At 45.3% G+C, this 15,196-nt stretch overlaps 1 protein-coding gene across 1 annotated transcript in view; it reads left to right on the top strand.

Moving 5' to 3' along the window:
• STAB1 (stabilin 1) overlaps positions 1-15,196 on the top strand; it is a 56,591-nt gene that overhangs the window by 3,882 nt on the left and 37,513 nt on the right. Inside the window, exons 2-13 of the mRNA XM_057407841.1 lie at positions 2,157-2,293; positions 3,758-3,873; positions 5,004-5,089; positions 5,924-5,993; positions 6,673-6,768; positions 7,216-7,332; positions 8,068-8,264; positions 8,473-8,606; positions 9,715-9,842; positions 11,202-11,293; positions 12,794-12,916; positions 14,757-14,891. Of these exons, the coding sequence (XP_057263824.1) occupies positions 2,157-2,293; positions 3,758-3,873; positions 5,004-5,089; positions 5,924-5,993; positions 6,673-6,768; positions 7,216-7,332; positions 8,068-8,264; positions 8,473-8,606; positions 9,715-9,842; positions 11,202-11,293; positions 12,794-12,916; positions 14,757-14,891 (1,431 nt within the window). The remainder of the gene's footprint in view (positions 1-2,156; positions 2,294-3,757; positions 3,874-5,003; positions 5,090-5,923; positions 5,994-6,672; positions 6,769-7,215; positions 7,333-8,067; positions 8,265-8,472; positions 8,607-9,714; positions 9,843-11,201; positions 11,294-12,793; positions 12,917-14,756; positions 14,892-15,196) is intronic.

Here is a 15,196-nt window from a genome sequence, read left to right as displayed (position 1 = left end):
CACAGCTGTGTGCCTGGCCTCAGCTGGGTCCTCTCAAAAGCCCAGCTTTAATCTGAAGACCTGATTTGTCCTTGAATCAGCTGGTTAGATGGGCAACTTCCCTAGCACATCAAGCACTGTTAAGACAACGTGCTCCAGAGGCACCACATCGTTTATCCATCCATAGGGGCCGTCTTCTCTGTTTTGCCCTATGAGAAAGGGGAAATCTCTGGCTGCACTGTGTGCCAGTGGGGTGGAAATACAAGGAGCAGCAAAGCTGATCTCTGCCCTGCTGCATAAAATGAGTAAAGCTGGTGCTCACTGGACATGGACAGGTGGCTTTGGTGGATCTCAGGTTGGGTTCGAGCTGTTCCTAATGCCAGGTAACCCTTGACATAACAGGTTCTTTGAGGATCCTGCTACTAAAGGAAGTGGAGGTTGCTGTACAGTAAGAAAAGCCCCAGATGTGCAACTGGGAATTACTGTCTATGTGAAGGGCAACCACAGATACAGAAATCTCTTTCTTCATTGGGCAGCATTCTTGTATGGAGGGCTCCAGAAGATGGATCCATGGAGATGAGAAAAAGCTCAACAGCTCCAGGCAGAGGGAATGTGGGTGTGAGTCAGGAAAACGCTCCCGGGAGATGTCTCTGTAGAGCTGGGACTGGAGGGTTATCTCTCAGGAGGTTTTCCTGACAGGGTCTGCTGGCTATCATTTGGGAGGGTCTTCCTGAGCTCTTGATAACTGATGGGAAGCCATGGGCTTCCTGCCTTGCCTTGAGGCAAATATATGCATTTAGGCCAAAGTTCAGAGGAAGCAAAGCTAAGATTGCGGATGGGAGCCCAAAACAAGAAGTCCTGAGCCCAGGAGGGCTGCTGCTTTAAGGCCATTCTTCAGGGTAGGCTCAAAAGATCCCAGATCAAGGCCTCCTCTCAGAATCTGATCTCATGGCTTTGGTTTTAGAACACAAAGTGCCTGCAGAGGCACAGTTGAGGTGAGCTGCATGGGGCTTTTTCCAGGCACTGACCTCTCTGGGCAAGCCCACCTTGTGCCCCCCAGTTTTCTCTGTCACCATCAGTGGCAAGCATTGTCTCCTTTAAAATGAGCAATGAGTTTTCCATGCAGTTGCTTCCCTTCAGGGGTGTAGAAATTCGAGGGAATGCTTTAGTGCTTTTGGGGTAAAATCATGAGCTTTAGTCACAAGTTGGCTTTTGATGCTGATGCTGATCCGCTCTGAGGCTGCATGGTTTTTGTCGCTCAGGCTGTGTTTCATTTGAAGAAGTAGAGTTAATTGTTATGGGGGTTCGGGAGAGCCCTGTGAGGAAACCTAGAGCCCTGAGGTTACTCTGCTTGCGTTGGAAGGACTCATGCTGAATTTATCACCGGCCACGTGAATTCTCCAAGCGTCCAGCCTGGTTGTCTTGCCAATGTTTCTGGAGCCCTTTCCATCTAGGATAAAAGCATGAAGGGCCATTCAGGTGTTCAGAGAAGTGTAGAACACCTTTCGTTTTAATCCCCACCTCTCCACCCTCTCACACACCTTGAAGACAGTTGCCATGAGATTGATTTGTGTGAGCGGCTCCTGGGCTCTGCGTCATAGACTGACCTAATGTATGTGGTTCTTCGGACCCATGGAACACCAGTGAACTGCATCACGTCAGTGGCATGGAAAAGAAATGCTATGTTGCTTTCTAATTCAGTGTCTTTTGGCAAGGGCTGTTAACTCAGGGCAGTGCCCCTTTGCTCTTGTGAGACCTCACCTGGAGCATTGTGTGCAGTTCTGGGGTCCTCAGCATAAAAAGGACATGGAACTGTTGGAACAAGTCCAGAGGAAGCCACGAGGATGATCAGGGACTGGAGCACCTCCTGTATGAACAGTGAGCAGTTATGATTATTTTAGAAATGGTTAGATTTTTTGCTGTGAGGCATAAGGGAAAGATAAAATAGCTGTGATCTACCCTGCTGCCTTCCAGCTGAGATCCGAGCAGAGCGGCATGTGGCAGCATGACGTGATGGTTTAGCCCGCCTGAGTGCGTGGTGCTGCTCTGGTCCCTGCCCTCCCCACTGCTATCTAAAGAATGGTGCTATCTTGATAAAGATACTGAAGGTTGGCAAGGTGAGTGGCCAGGGTAACAATTTAATCTGGGCTTCTTTCCATCTGTTTTCTCTTTTGAAGTTAAAATCCATGCGATGCAATATCAAGACGATGTTTACCTTGAATACAGCGTGTACTGCTTGTGCTGCAGCACCTAAAATGATGTGTCCAAGAGGCTGGTTAAAGATGACCCAAGGATTAGGAGTGCGAGGCTGCAGGTAAGGCCTATTTCCTAACAATGGTAAGGTTTTGGTGCAGCCATGCTCTGGAAGAAGCAGTGTGTATGCCTTCAGGAGAACGTACATGGGTTGTGAGCTCTAAAGATGCAGTCAGTTTTGTTTTCAGATGCATAAAAATAGATTGATGGCCCTTATTATTGTTGCTCTTGCCCCTTTGCATATTCCCTGGACTTTTTGTTGGGCATAAAGTTCTATATACACAGAAGAAATGACATGGTAATTATGTGTAACTTGCCCTAAACAACCTGAGTTTGCTAATCCTGCTGTAAGCACTTAGCAGAGGTCTGGCTAGCATTGAAACCTGTTTCAGATCCAGAATTCCATAGTGTATTATTAGGAAAATAACATAATAGTTCCCCTTGTATATCCTTCCAGCTTCCAGCAATAATTCTCTGAACTTTTTACCTTCCTAATTCACTTTATGACAATTGCTGGTTCATGTGTTCCTTGCTCGTATTCTGTTAAGCTTGGCTGTAATAGGAAAAGGGTGAAGGAAAACTGAATTTCCTAGGAAGTTTTTAAAAACTGAAACACTATAGGTTATTGTTTGCATATCTATACAGCAGTGAATGTTAACTCAATATATAGCTCCATTGTCTGCTGTTTTCTGTGGTTCACTATTCTATCGAGATGCTTTAAAAATAGGCGTGGCAGTTTTGCAGTTTATAGCAGTTTTTGCACCAACACACACAGGAGTCAGATTGCAACCAAAGCAGCAGTGCTATTGAGACAATTTCCAAGTTCCTTTTGGGAAGGATGTTGTGCCAAAAATAAGATGAAGTGTAAGAATACTGTGAGTGTATGCAGCTTTTCTGAGTGTTACCTGCTGTCACGGTGGTGCTTGGGCAGACCAAGAGTAGTTCTGTGCTGCATACGTGCAGAACAAGAGACACTGCCACCAAAGACTTACCCTGTGTGTACAGGTGATGGATGGAGGGTTGAAAAGGAGGTGCTTCTTTTGGGGATTTAAGGGGTTTGTCCAAGATTGAACAGAGGGTCTGTCGATTACACAGGTATTAAATCCAAATTTCCAGTATCTCAGCCTGGAACCTTTAGTGCAACAGAAAGGGACAAGTCCTGCAAAGAGATTTTGTTCTTCCGAGGTTATTTTGGGTGTGAAGTTCAATGTTGAATCACCCTGGAGATACTAACTTTATCTAAGCATCCAGCATCCAAACTTTCTGTCCTGATGCTCAAGGTCCTGTCTCATGTCCAGTCCCTGGCAGATTTCTTGGAACCAATCTTTGAGGCTTAAACCAATGGGCATCCTTAGAGAAGACATAACCCAAGTGCAAACTCTCGTGTGCATGTATGGCAGAGAGAATGAGTGTCCTTCCTTCCATTCAGAGTTCAGTACACTGCAGTGTCATTGCTTAGAAACCCTCCAACAGGCATACCTCGCTTTTGTGTTGTAATTGTGAATCTTGGATTGCTCTTTTTCAGATACACTGTCAAGTTAGGAGAAAATACCCTTTCCCAGCCAGGGTGCCATCACATATGTAAGAAGGAAATTGAGGAGAAAAAGTGCTGTCCAGGATTCTGGGGTACCGAGTGCTACGGTAAGTTTTTCATCTCTTGATGACATTCTCTAGCTAATGAATAAATCAAACAGTGTTAATAGGAGGCATTAAATATGCATTGAGGTGATTTTTTTCCACCATTCCTTGAACACCCACAAGATCTGTTATCTGTCCGGGAGGTTCAGAATACAATGGGGAAGGAATCTCTGCTTCAGATGAGTTGAATCCTCTTGCATTTAGCACATAACCTCCTTTGGTAGAACTTCCTTTTGTCTCTTCTTTAAAAATAAGCTTTTGGAAAGGGATGTTTTTGTTCCTCTTTAAGAAAGTTTCCAAAGGAAGAGGAAGCTGTTTCTTTCTGGTGTCCTTCTAGTCTGCAGCACGTGTGCCATGTGTGCTCCTGTACAGTCTGGACTTAGTCAGCCATTCAGGCACTGAAAATACTTAGCAATTCCAATCCAAGGTGAAAATAACCATTCCAAAGCTCCCACACTGGTTTATGCCAAGGGAAGAGAATTTGTCTTGCCTCAAAAAATCCCAAAGCAAGACTTTCTAAGCTAAACACTTCTCATTTTTTGAGTGATGATGGAAACGACACTCTCCAGTCCTGCACAAAATGGGACATTGGTTGAGTGCTTGGGCCTGTTCTCACACAAAGTGGTGTGAATAAACAGATGTTCATTAGAAGTAGCCCCCAGAATTTGGTGGTACCCCACTCCAAAGATGTGTCGATACTGCTTTTCTGAGCACAAGTCCAGCTCTTCATGGAGTGAGGGAGAGCTGAAAATCCTCAGTACCTTTGCAAAGCAGGCTCCTGTCTGTCCTCAGTTCCCAAAGAGCCCTCAGATATTTGATACTGCTGCTAGCAGCAGTGGCTCAACCTCAAAAGAGGCTTCAGTCCCTTTGCTTGAATTTAGTTAGTTACTTCCCACTGGGACTTTTCCTTAGACTTTCAATAAAAGGTTTTCTTAGCTGTCAGCCAAATTGCTCCTTGGTGCCACTTCACCAGCACTGGGCCACTGATACTGGGTACGTAGGCAGGGACTTTGCTGGTGAAGAGGCCATTGCCTTTGCACCACTGGAATGCCAGGAGGAAGGGGAGATAAAAAGGGGGATGCAGGCGCTGGTTGTTCAATCTTACCTTCTCTGGCCTATCTCTTGCCTGCTAGAGTGTGCAGGTGGCTCTCAGAATCCCTGCAATGGCCATGGGACATGCTTGGATGGTATGCAGCAAAATGGGACCTGCATCTGCAAGGTCAGTGTCTGGTTTATTCTGAGGGTTATGTGTTTCGTCGGAAGGAGCTGTACGGTGTCTGTGCGGGTGCTTTGGATGAAGGATGCTCTTTCATTCCAGCATCTGTGTCTGTGGTCTTCCCGGAGGGCTGGTGTGGTCTGCAGTAGCACTAAGACACTGGTGGTGAGGGTATGGAGTTGGGAAGGATCTCTGGGGGGAAATGAAGACAAAATTGCACGGATTTAACCCTCTGAGCAGCTGAAATAATCATAAAAAGATCCCTGTGTGTTTGAACCATACAGAACCATGTTTCTAAAATGTTTAGCTTAGTGCATCAGTGTTAGGCTTGAAACTTTCTCTTATGAATTGCATGTTTTTACAGCATCTTTAATTAATAACATTGTGAGCTAAAATCCTACCTCTTGGGCCTTTCTTTGAGAAAGGTTGATTTTGAATTTAACTCAAAGATGCCTTATATCAACTAAAATACATGCTGAAGGTCCCCAGGCCCAGTAAAATCAGTGTCAGAAATCCCATTGGCATTAGTGGATTCCAGACTCCTTTTTCGGAGAGGTAAGAGAAGGGAGCTGGTACGTTCTTGTACGTTTGTCCCATTTGGACATTGTTTCCTCAGTGCCCACCAGAGTTTTGCTGGCACTCTCTGTGTCAGCTTACACTGTGGTGATCTTTGCCATGGGGATTGACTAGTACTACTGGAGCATTTAGCAGTTTTCTTTACTGTATTGTGTTGATGCCATAAGAAGTCAGAAACGGGGAGAGACTGCACTATGACAATGTGTGGAATCATGCAGTGAGACAAAAACTAACATCTGGGACCTCTGGGGGCCCTTCTAGGAGCAATACAGTGGGTTTGCCTGCCAGGATTGTCAAGATGAAAATCACTTTGGCCCAGACTGTCTGTCAGGTAAGACTGGGTGAAATCCTCACACGAATAAGTGAAAGCAAGGAAGGAGGGAGGGGGAAGGTTGCCTGAAGGAGGCTGCTGGAGAGGAGGAGAGGGTGCCAGCTGCCGGTGCTCAGTAGCAGGTGTCTTGGTGTTCTTTGTGCCCCTCTCCGCTGTCCTGCTGGACGCATGATTCTCAGTCTTTCACTCGAAACAGTCCATTTTTCCTATTGTAAATCTGTCTCTCCCCTTACCAGAGCTATCTCAGTTTCCTATCTCTTCCTAGCCAGGCTGTTACGGAGGTGTGATGTTGTTGTTGTGCTCACATGGCAACACCAACGCTGGGATGCAGGTGTAGCAGTCACTCATAACACTGCCTCCTTCCCCACTGGCTGCAGGAAGAGGAGTGGGAAGTTGAACCACATTGCCTGAAAAGCTGCCCTAGATCTTGCTTTCAAGGCTGTTCTTAGAGGGCAGTACTTGGTCTCCTTGAGCCCAGGACATGCAGTTTGCCCTCTGCAAGCTCTCAGTGGCACAGACAGCTTTTACAAGTAGCTACATTTGCTGTGAATCCCTGGTTCTGTGGATTACTGGGAAATAAATCGGGGTGCTAAGTCTGAGGGCTGTTGGCCAGTGTACGCCTGGAGCCCTACCACTGCCTTGTAGCTGAAGGTCAGGTTTGTCTGGACTTCCCTTGCAGTCTGTGACTGTGTGCATGGGGAATGCAACAGCGGCATCAACGGGAATGGAAGCTGCACGTGCTATGGAGGCTACACTGGCCCCAGATGTGACCAAGGTAAGTATATTGGTAACTGCAGAAGAACTGTTAGAGGTAAACTGTGATATGTGCTTGGATGCATGTGTCCCAAAAGGAGCTGGGGGCTTGTGTGAATGAATAGCTTGGGAATGTTAGAGGGAAGATGATCTGAGCACTGGAGAGCTAGACAGAGGGAAAAGCTGGGGTGGGCTCCTCACTCTGACAGCGGCCGAGATGTACGTACCACCTCTTCATGCCTCTGCTCTTTCTTGGAAAAGCAGATAGATCCTCTCTTCTCTCCAGGCTGTGCAGGACCTGACTACCCAGACTGCAGTGATTTAGAGCTGTCCATGCTGCTTGTACCCCTTGGCCTTTGTGTCAGCTTGGGTGTCTCTGGAAACCACATTTGCCTTCGTTTCCAGATACGTTGTAGGATGTGTTTTCCAGCACGCTCAAAAGGAAACTCTCTTTGCTGTGTGATTCCAGAGCTTCCCCTTTGCACAGGCGTGACATGTGAGGCCAACAGCGAGTGCGTGGTAAGGGATGGGACAGCCATGTGTGACTGCAAGCTGGGCTACAGAAAAAGTGGGAGCACTTGCCAAGGTGAGAAGCTTCCCTGTGACCATAAATGGTGCCCTATTTGGAAAAGCCTTACTGCACTGGCATCTCTGGATGAATCTGATCGATGTAAGTGCAGTGCCTACTTCACTGCAGAGGCTTCAGAGCCTGGTTTTCAGGAATACCTCTAAGATTAATGGCTAAAGTTTGGGCTTTCCTCTCACTTGGTCCTGAAAGCAGGAAATGGATCAGAGTTGCAGGTTCCATCCAGCACCTCAGCATGTACTGAATAACTGTTACAGTGGGATATTGCTGTCTGCATCAGTTTAAATGATAAGGTGTGTGATTGTGGATTTCCTCACTGATTTCAAATATAAGTGTCTGAATTGGCTTTGTTAACATAAAATCAGTAAGATGCATGTGATTAGCTAGCTACGGATAGCTCTGTTTTGACTGACTTTTTGAAGGTTTTGCCAACAAAACTGCGGTTTCGTATATCCTCAAATGTCATGGAAAATCAGAAATAAACCCAAGCATCCTCTGTCACCCCCAGTTCTGTTACTGAAGTAACGTGAAGAACGTGTCATCCAAATTCCTCAGGTTAAAACCCATCAAAATGTCTACTTCCTGATTTATTGTTTTTATTATCCTGTGAAATTAAAAAGCTCAATAGCATCAATCCCTTATACTCCATTCTTTCCAGGCCTTTTGCATTCTGCTGTGCCGCAGTAAGTGCTGTTTTGAAAACAAATTTGATTACTCTCACTTCTTTAATTGCAGCTCAAGATCCTTGTGCTGCTTCTCCATGCTCCCCCTTCGCTGTATGTAAGGTTCTTGGACCACGGAAGTATCAGTGTACCTGCAAAGAAGGATTTCAGGGGGATGGGAAGATTTGCCAGCCCATAAACCCGTGTGTTGACAACAATGGAGGCTGCCCAGAGAACTCTACAGTGTGTGTTTACAGACGTCCAGGAGAGGTAAGGGCAATAGCAGCACCTCAGCAGCCTCTAAGGGTCTGAAATATGGTTAGTGAGCTCTTCAAATGAGCTCACCGTTGTGTTGGTCAAATCTGCTCTCTTCACCTTAGATTTTGCAGAGGGAAACCAGACAGCTCTTTTGTAGGGTCGCTGACTGGGTAAAAGCTAATGAATGAACCTCTATAATCACTGTGTTGCCTTCCCTTAGGCAACTTGTATTTGCAGGCCCGGGATGAGTAGAAGGAGTCCTTCATCCGAGTGTGTTGTATTTCCCAACGATTGCCGGCAGTATCTTTGCGACATGACTTCCACATGTGAAATTAATTCCCAGGGGAACCCTAGGTAAGCCAGTTTAAAGCTTATTCTGAAGCTAGAATGGAAATTGAGTTTGCATGAGCTGAATTTTGAAGAAACTGAGAGCTAACTGAGAATGGGCCAGAGTCACCTGTTGAGTAGAGACTGTTTGTAACAAGCCCATTGAAAGTAAAGAGTCAGTCCAAGAAAAGGTGGAGCTTCTCTGAGAGGATGAAGAGGGAAAGAGCAGTCCCATTTCTTTGACCCTTCCTTCTCCAGTGCTGCTAAAACTGTTGGCTTCCACTTGCTCATTGTGTGCTCCAGGCCAGAACTGAAACACGGCGGCTTCCCCTTGCTGAAGATCTGCTAGCAAAGTGCAGGACGCGGTGTTCAGCACAGTCCCTGCCTTAGTAGATCTGTTCCCCAGCAGCTGGCACGCAGCCCTCTGAGGCTGGACTAATGTCAAATGCCTCCCCTGTGTCGCATGTCTTTGCATCCCTGCCTCAGAAAGAGCAGAGCCGATGCTTGGACAAAACCCAAACGGGAAAAAACACAGTTATCGGCCAGTGATCTTGGGCAGTCTCTGGGTAATGACTATAAACGCGTGTGAATCAGGACAGAGATTTTCACATGTAGATAAGCTCTTCTGGAAAAGTCATTATCCTGCCTGGGGCCCTCGTGAAGTCCAAGACGAGCCGTAGATAACTGATGCGCTTGAGCTGGCCCTTCTTGCTGAATCCGAGGGGTCACACAGGAGCTGTTTGTTAGATTTTCACTTAGCTTGTGGGTTTTAAACGTTACCATTACCTCAAATATTCAGCTGCTGTAACGACTAGTACTGACTGAATATCTAGTTAGAGAGACATTGATAAATGTATTGTGGCTATCTGCAGCCTTAACTCTAGAGCAGACAATCCGTACGTTGATTGTATCTGAGACAGCATCTTTATTTTCTTTGGGTAAGTCCAAATTTGCTTGCACTCCAGAAGTGTGCATCTTTTCCTGTCAGCTTAGAAGTTACTAAGCTCTTACCTGCTCCCTAAAGGTGGGATTTGTCTTTCAAATGTAGACTCTGACGTGTTGTTCTACTTACATCTGTTGAAAGCATTGTGAAGTGTTTTGTAATGGTTTTTTATGTTTCATTCTTGTCTCTTAGCTGTGTGTGTAAAGAAGGGGAGATTGGAGACGGGAGAAGTTGCTATAAAGATCTCTTGGGTGAGATAAATCAGCAGAATTCAAGAGGAAGGTTTGCTAGGAAATTAAACGTCGCCAGGAGAATGTTTGGTAAATGTCTTTTGAACTTGTTTGGGGAACGGGGCAAACATGAGCACGTCTGGAAAGGCTAAAAGCCTTCCAGTGTAATAGATCTGTTTTGCAGTGTATGAGCATGGGCTACAAATTAAACACATCACACCTCTGAACTCATATAACCAGTTCTAGACTGTGAACTGAGGAGGCTGTTGCAGAGAGCACTGTGGATGTGCATCAGGTATTTGACAGTTCTGGTGAAGAAGGTGCCTTACCTACAGAAGAAGAAAAGCTTACTTCGGAGCTGTAATTCAGAGCTGTTTGTGTCAAACCCCTGCTGTGCCTCCACCTGCAGCATCTGTGTGAAGGCTCAGCAATCTTCAGCTGTCACTGAGTTTTCTAGCAGTGATGCTTGAGGCTGGTGTGCCACGGGTCCTCTACTTGGAAGAACATTTACTGAGCTCTTAAGCAGCCTTAATGAGAGGCTATTATAGAGATGAAAAGGCTTTATTCTATGCACCGTGGTACTTTCTGAGTGAGGAAATGCTTTGCAAAGCACAGAAAACTGTTTTAGAACCCATGTACTGCAAGTGCGGGGAGTGATAGCTGCACAGTTTCATTTTTTGCCTCACTGTGATCCAAGGAAACAATGAGAACCCTGTGGACCAAAGCATATTTATGTTAGATACCTTCTCCAGCTCATCCTCTGCACAGTCTTCTCTATCTCCACTAACTTGATAGGAGCATAGAGATAGGTTGCAAAGCTCAGCATTTGTGAATACTCCTCCCTGCTATGTATCAGTGTTGGCAGCACTGGTTTTTTGCATGTTTCCCATAATGATTTGTGCAATGGACAGCCACATGAGGATCTCCAGATTACTAACACCTGTGCAGTGGGACTTACTACCTTACAGCTTTGTTGATGTGGATTTTGTTGATGGGCCATTGGTGACTGGGTGAGGACTGACAGGTGTGGGCTCATAGCAGCTTGTCAAGAAGTATTCAGCCTCAATAAATTCTGATGTAAAGGATTTCTTTATTCAAACCCCAAAATTAATTGTTCCGAAGGAAAGACAGAGGGCACTTGACCCAAGAATAAAGTAGTAGGCATGTGGAAACAAAATTATGAATATTCTGCAAATTTCAGCAGTGGTCCAAAGTGAGCCAAAGCCACCACCAGTCCTTCAGAAATGGTGTGGGTAGGTGCTTAAAACTAATAGCAACCAAGTTGGGCTGTGATAGCCATACGAAACTGCCCCTGGTTCCTTGTAAACAAGTACTAGTTACTTGCACTGGGCCAAAAACGTGTAGATTGAATTGTGTTAAGAAGAATAATTATTGCTGGAGTTAAACCATATGCTAAGTGACTACTTCACATTGCCATTCTTTTTGCAGTTTCTGGTTGCTCAGTGTTGCTGACTAAATACGGACCTTTCACAGTCTTTGTACCATCCCTGCTTCCCATTCATGATAGAATGGAATTTAATGTAAGTTTTCTTGGTTTCAGCAATTTTTTTCTGCTCTTCCCTGACTTCTGCAGCCTGTAAGAACTGGTTGATACGAGAGTGGAATTTGGGAAAGCAGTATTTATAGAAGCAATCTCTTGGGAAGACTCTTCTTTGTCTGGTTAAGCTGCAGTCTCACAGAGGTTGATACATCCCTCACCTCTCTCTCTCTCTTCAATATTGACAGTTTGTTTGGTTTTTAATGTCAGGAAGTGCAAGCGTTTCTGGCCATTCTTCACTTAAAGGTCAAACCTCCCGTGTGCAACTGTTCTCAAAATCTGAGGTGGCTTTCCACTATTTGAGGTTGGGGTTTCCCAAAGGGCCTGAGATTTGCATCAGTCTTGGATTTTGGCTCTGTGGCTCTAGATGTGGGTAGGATGTCGACTTCTTGAGAAGAGCTCTTTTTATTAATGGGGACAGCGAGTATGGCAGGACAGGAGTTTGGGAATTCTAGGCACCAGCAAGTAGGTCCTGCAGGTCATACAACTATTTTGTTTATCCATTTAAATTAAATGGTGCTTTTTTGCAGTAGCTTTTGCACAGCTGAGCCCGCAGCCAGGCTGTCTATCATTAGCATGAGAAAGGATCCAAGCCGTTTTCCCAGGGCAAAGCTAAAAATCAACACCCGTGAGCTACAAAGGCAGCTCATGCAGCAGGGATTTTACTTGCGTGCTAGCTGTGTTTCAGGTGGCAGCTAGCTTACAGCTAGCACTTGGATATAAGAAGGTAAATGCCTTAAAAAGAAACCAGACAGACCAACCCCATTTGAACGTGACATTTCCAAGGGGTTTAGAAATATCATTCCTTTGCTTGATAGCAAAGCTATGTGTGCAGCAGCAGGGACTTGCATACTCACATAGAGGCAAGTGAGCAACTCCTAACCGACAAGCTGTCCCCTACTAGCATGTTGAACATCAGTTTCCACTAACACAAGTCATTCCCTGTGCCTAGACCGTCATGGTAATCTCTGGGTTCATAGAAAATACATCAGGAAAGGCTGCCGAGCTGCATAGTCTACCTGTTCCCACATGAGTCAGGTCCAACGAGAGCAAGACTGACAAGTGGAAAGCTCAGAAAACAAAGGAAGAAACTGAATGTAAATTCAGTTGCTTAGACCACCTATATGGTTCATTGTAAACAACGATTATGTATGGGGGCTTTAGCAAGTGTTACAATCTGGAGCATGCAAGGATAGCTTCTAAATTGCCCAAGACCAAGAGGTTTCTGTCTAGGGGATTCCTCTAAAGTCACTTGATCAGTCTCCCTGTATTTGAATGTGTACACAAACAGAAGCAAAAGGTTTGCCACAGTGTTACTCCAGTAAACCAAAACGAGGAGGGAAGCTCAACCTTGTATTGAGCTAGCACAGAAACAAGAATTTCTGTGTTAGCTGGGAGAAAGGTAATGTTGCGGCTCTTTCGGTAGGTGAGGTTCTTGAAAGAACGTGTCATGTATTTTCTTTGTGCTCTTTATTCCCCATAGGATACCACTGCTGAGCGTTTGTGCAGGATGCATGTTGTTGCTGGTCTGCATTTGATGGAAGACATGGTAAAAACCAAGACTCTGTGGACCTTGTCAGGGCATCAGCTGACATTCAGCAGCCAGGTAAAGGATCTCCTGAACTGAAGCCCTGTTTTCATGTGAGACAGAGTGGAGCTTGAGCATAGTTTCCTCGGTGTGCTTTTATAACCAGAAAACCTTTCTCTCATCAGCCTGCCTGCAATCAGAACAAGCAGCTCCTTTGTGGAGTCCAAAGCAAGTTGATTTAAGACCAGACACCCAAGCAACCACTTCTTTCTTGCAGAGAACTAATGAGACAGAACCTGACTTGTGAATGTTTTTTCTTGGTCTGTATATGTATTCTGGAGAAGGGAACTTTTCCCTACATCGCTGGCAGCTATAGTACTCGTGTAGCTGACATGGAAGAGGCAGCAAAACCTCTCTTCCAAATGAATGCTTCTCCCTGGAGATTGTGTGCTTAGACACAACCACACGCTGAGTATTTTCTCTTCCAGTTTCCCTTTTACCCTCTTTCTATTTTACTTTTCTTCGTTTTCCTAGCAAAGCTTTGTTCATCATTCTGTTCTGATACGGAAAGCTTTTTTTCCCTTTTCCAATTGACTCATATTTTCCAGGATCCACTGCTCTTTCTCCATTCTGCACTTTTCCTGAATGCATGCTCACAGCTGGCCAAGGGAGAGCCGTATGTTTCCTCTCCGAGGACCCAGCCTTGGCCTTGAGGTCTAGGTCATAATACATGCACCCTGCATGCATCAAAAGGACAAAGCCCTATTTGGAGCCGGGGAATCCAAACTGAGGCTCTCAATGCTTTTCTTACATTTCTTTCCTGTTTGTTTACTCAGAGTCTTTTGATGTGAGAAGTCTGCCCTCCCCTTCCTTTGTTTCAGCCAGAATCCTCAGTGCTGTGAACTGAAGTTCAGGGCAGGGAGGAGTAGTTCAAGGAATGCACATGGTGAAATGAAAAGCATGGGGAAGTTGTGCTTGGCTGAACTTGGGTTATGGCTCCAGCACCAGGCTTAGTTTGTAGGTTACCCTTGGAGCACCCCCATACTCCCAGCTTCAGTGCAGAGCTGTATATAGTATAGAAGGACCAGATGTGTTCCTTATAATTCAGTGAGCCTGACTGGTTTGGCTTTGTTATAAAGACTCCTTGTTGGTATTGTGAGCCAATAAAAGTTGCAGCCAAGGCTGTAGTTCCAGGATTGCCTCCCAGTTCTGTACTTCAGTGCCCAGGAGTCACCATGCTTCTCTCTTTGTACTTGACAGACTGATGCAGCAGCTACTTGATAGTGCAGCCTTTTGTGATCCAGAGCAGGGATCAAGCATCATTCACACTCAGACTCAGTTCTAGAAATGATTGTCCCAGATTAGTTTTTTTTTCTTTAATTAGACTCAGAAGCATCCCCCAGGATCAAAGTACTGCCCAAACTCAAGTACAAGTGGGATGTTTGTTTTACACAAGGCCACTCCTTACATTACTTTTTCCAGAGTAGAAGGATCCTAGAAGGATGCCAGAAAGGGACTGTAGTGACAGGACAAGGGGTGATGGGTTTATGCTTAAACAGGGGAAGTTCAGGTTAGATATACGGAAGAAGTTCTTTACTATGAGCATGGCGAGGCACTGGAATGGGTTGCCCAAGGAAGTTGTGAATGCTCCATCACTGGTGGTGTTCAAGGCCAGGTTGGACAGAGCCTTGGGCTACAGGGTCTAGTGTGAGGCATTCTTGTCCATGGCAGAGGGCTTGGAACTAGATGATCTTAAGGTCCTTTGCTCACTTAAACCATTCTCATTCTGGTTGTGCCTTCACCTTGCTGACTCACAGGCAGAGAGCCCTGAAGGGAACAATGTTTTATGGATCTATTGTGATAAGACAAGCATACAACAAGAAAATAACCTTTTGTTATTATCCATGTGTACGTCAAGTCGTTTCGATATCAAGACCTGCCAGGGGAATTGTACAATGTTTTGCGATCAAACCTACCAGCAGCCAATGGCATCATGCATATTGTGAACACCCTAAGGAAAAAACCCAGCACTGACAACCTCAGAAACCCACAGGTACACAGACATCCCTATTTCTTTTGTTTAATGGCACAGTAGAATGAACACTTATAAAATAACCTGTTCTCACCATTAAACTTCCGAATCAGTGATGCTTTTTTTTTAAAGGGAAAAGGCTATTTATTTTGTTTTCAGCTCTTAATCAGACCCATTAGGTACTATTATGTCAGTATAGCATTAAAAGTCACTAATAGGACTATATTAGCCAGATACAGACCTTGCAATGAAGCCTTTACAGTGGATGAATAGTGAATTCTGCTTTCATGAGGGACCCCTTCAGATGCTTCCTTCCCTTGTGATGT

The sequence above is a fragment of the Pezoporus wallicus genome, unplaced genomic scaffold (genome assembly GCF_028554395.1).
Source record: "Pezoporus wallicus isolate ANWC-B61680 ecotype Strahan unplaced genomic scaffold, APGP_CSIRO_Pwel_v1 contig_3568, whole genome shotgun sequence".
Classification (NCBI taxonomy): domain Eukaryota; kingdom Metazoa; phylum Chordata; class Aves; order Psittaciformes; family Psittacidae; genus Pezoporus; species Pezoporus wallicus.
This window is presented reverse-complemented; position numbering and strand designations above follow the sequence as displayed.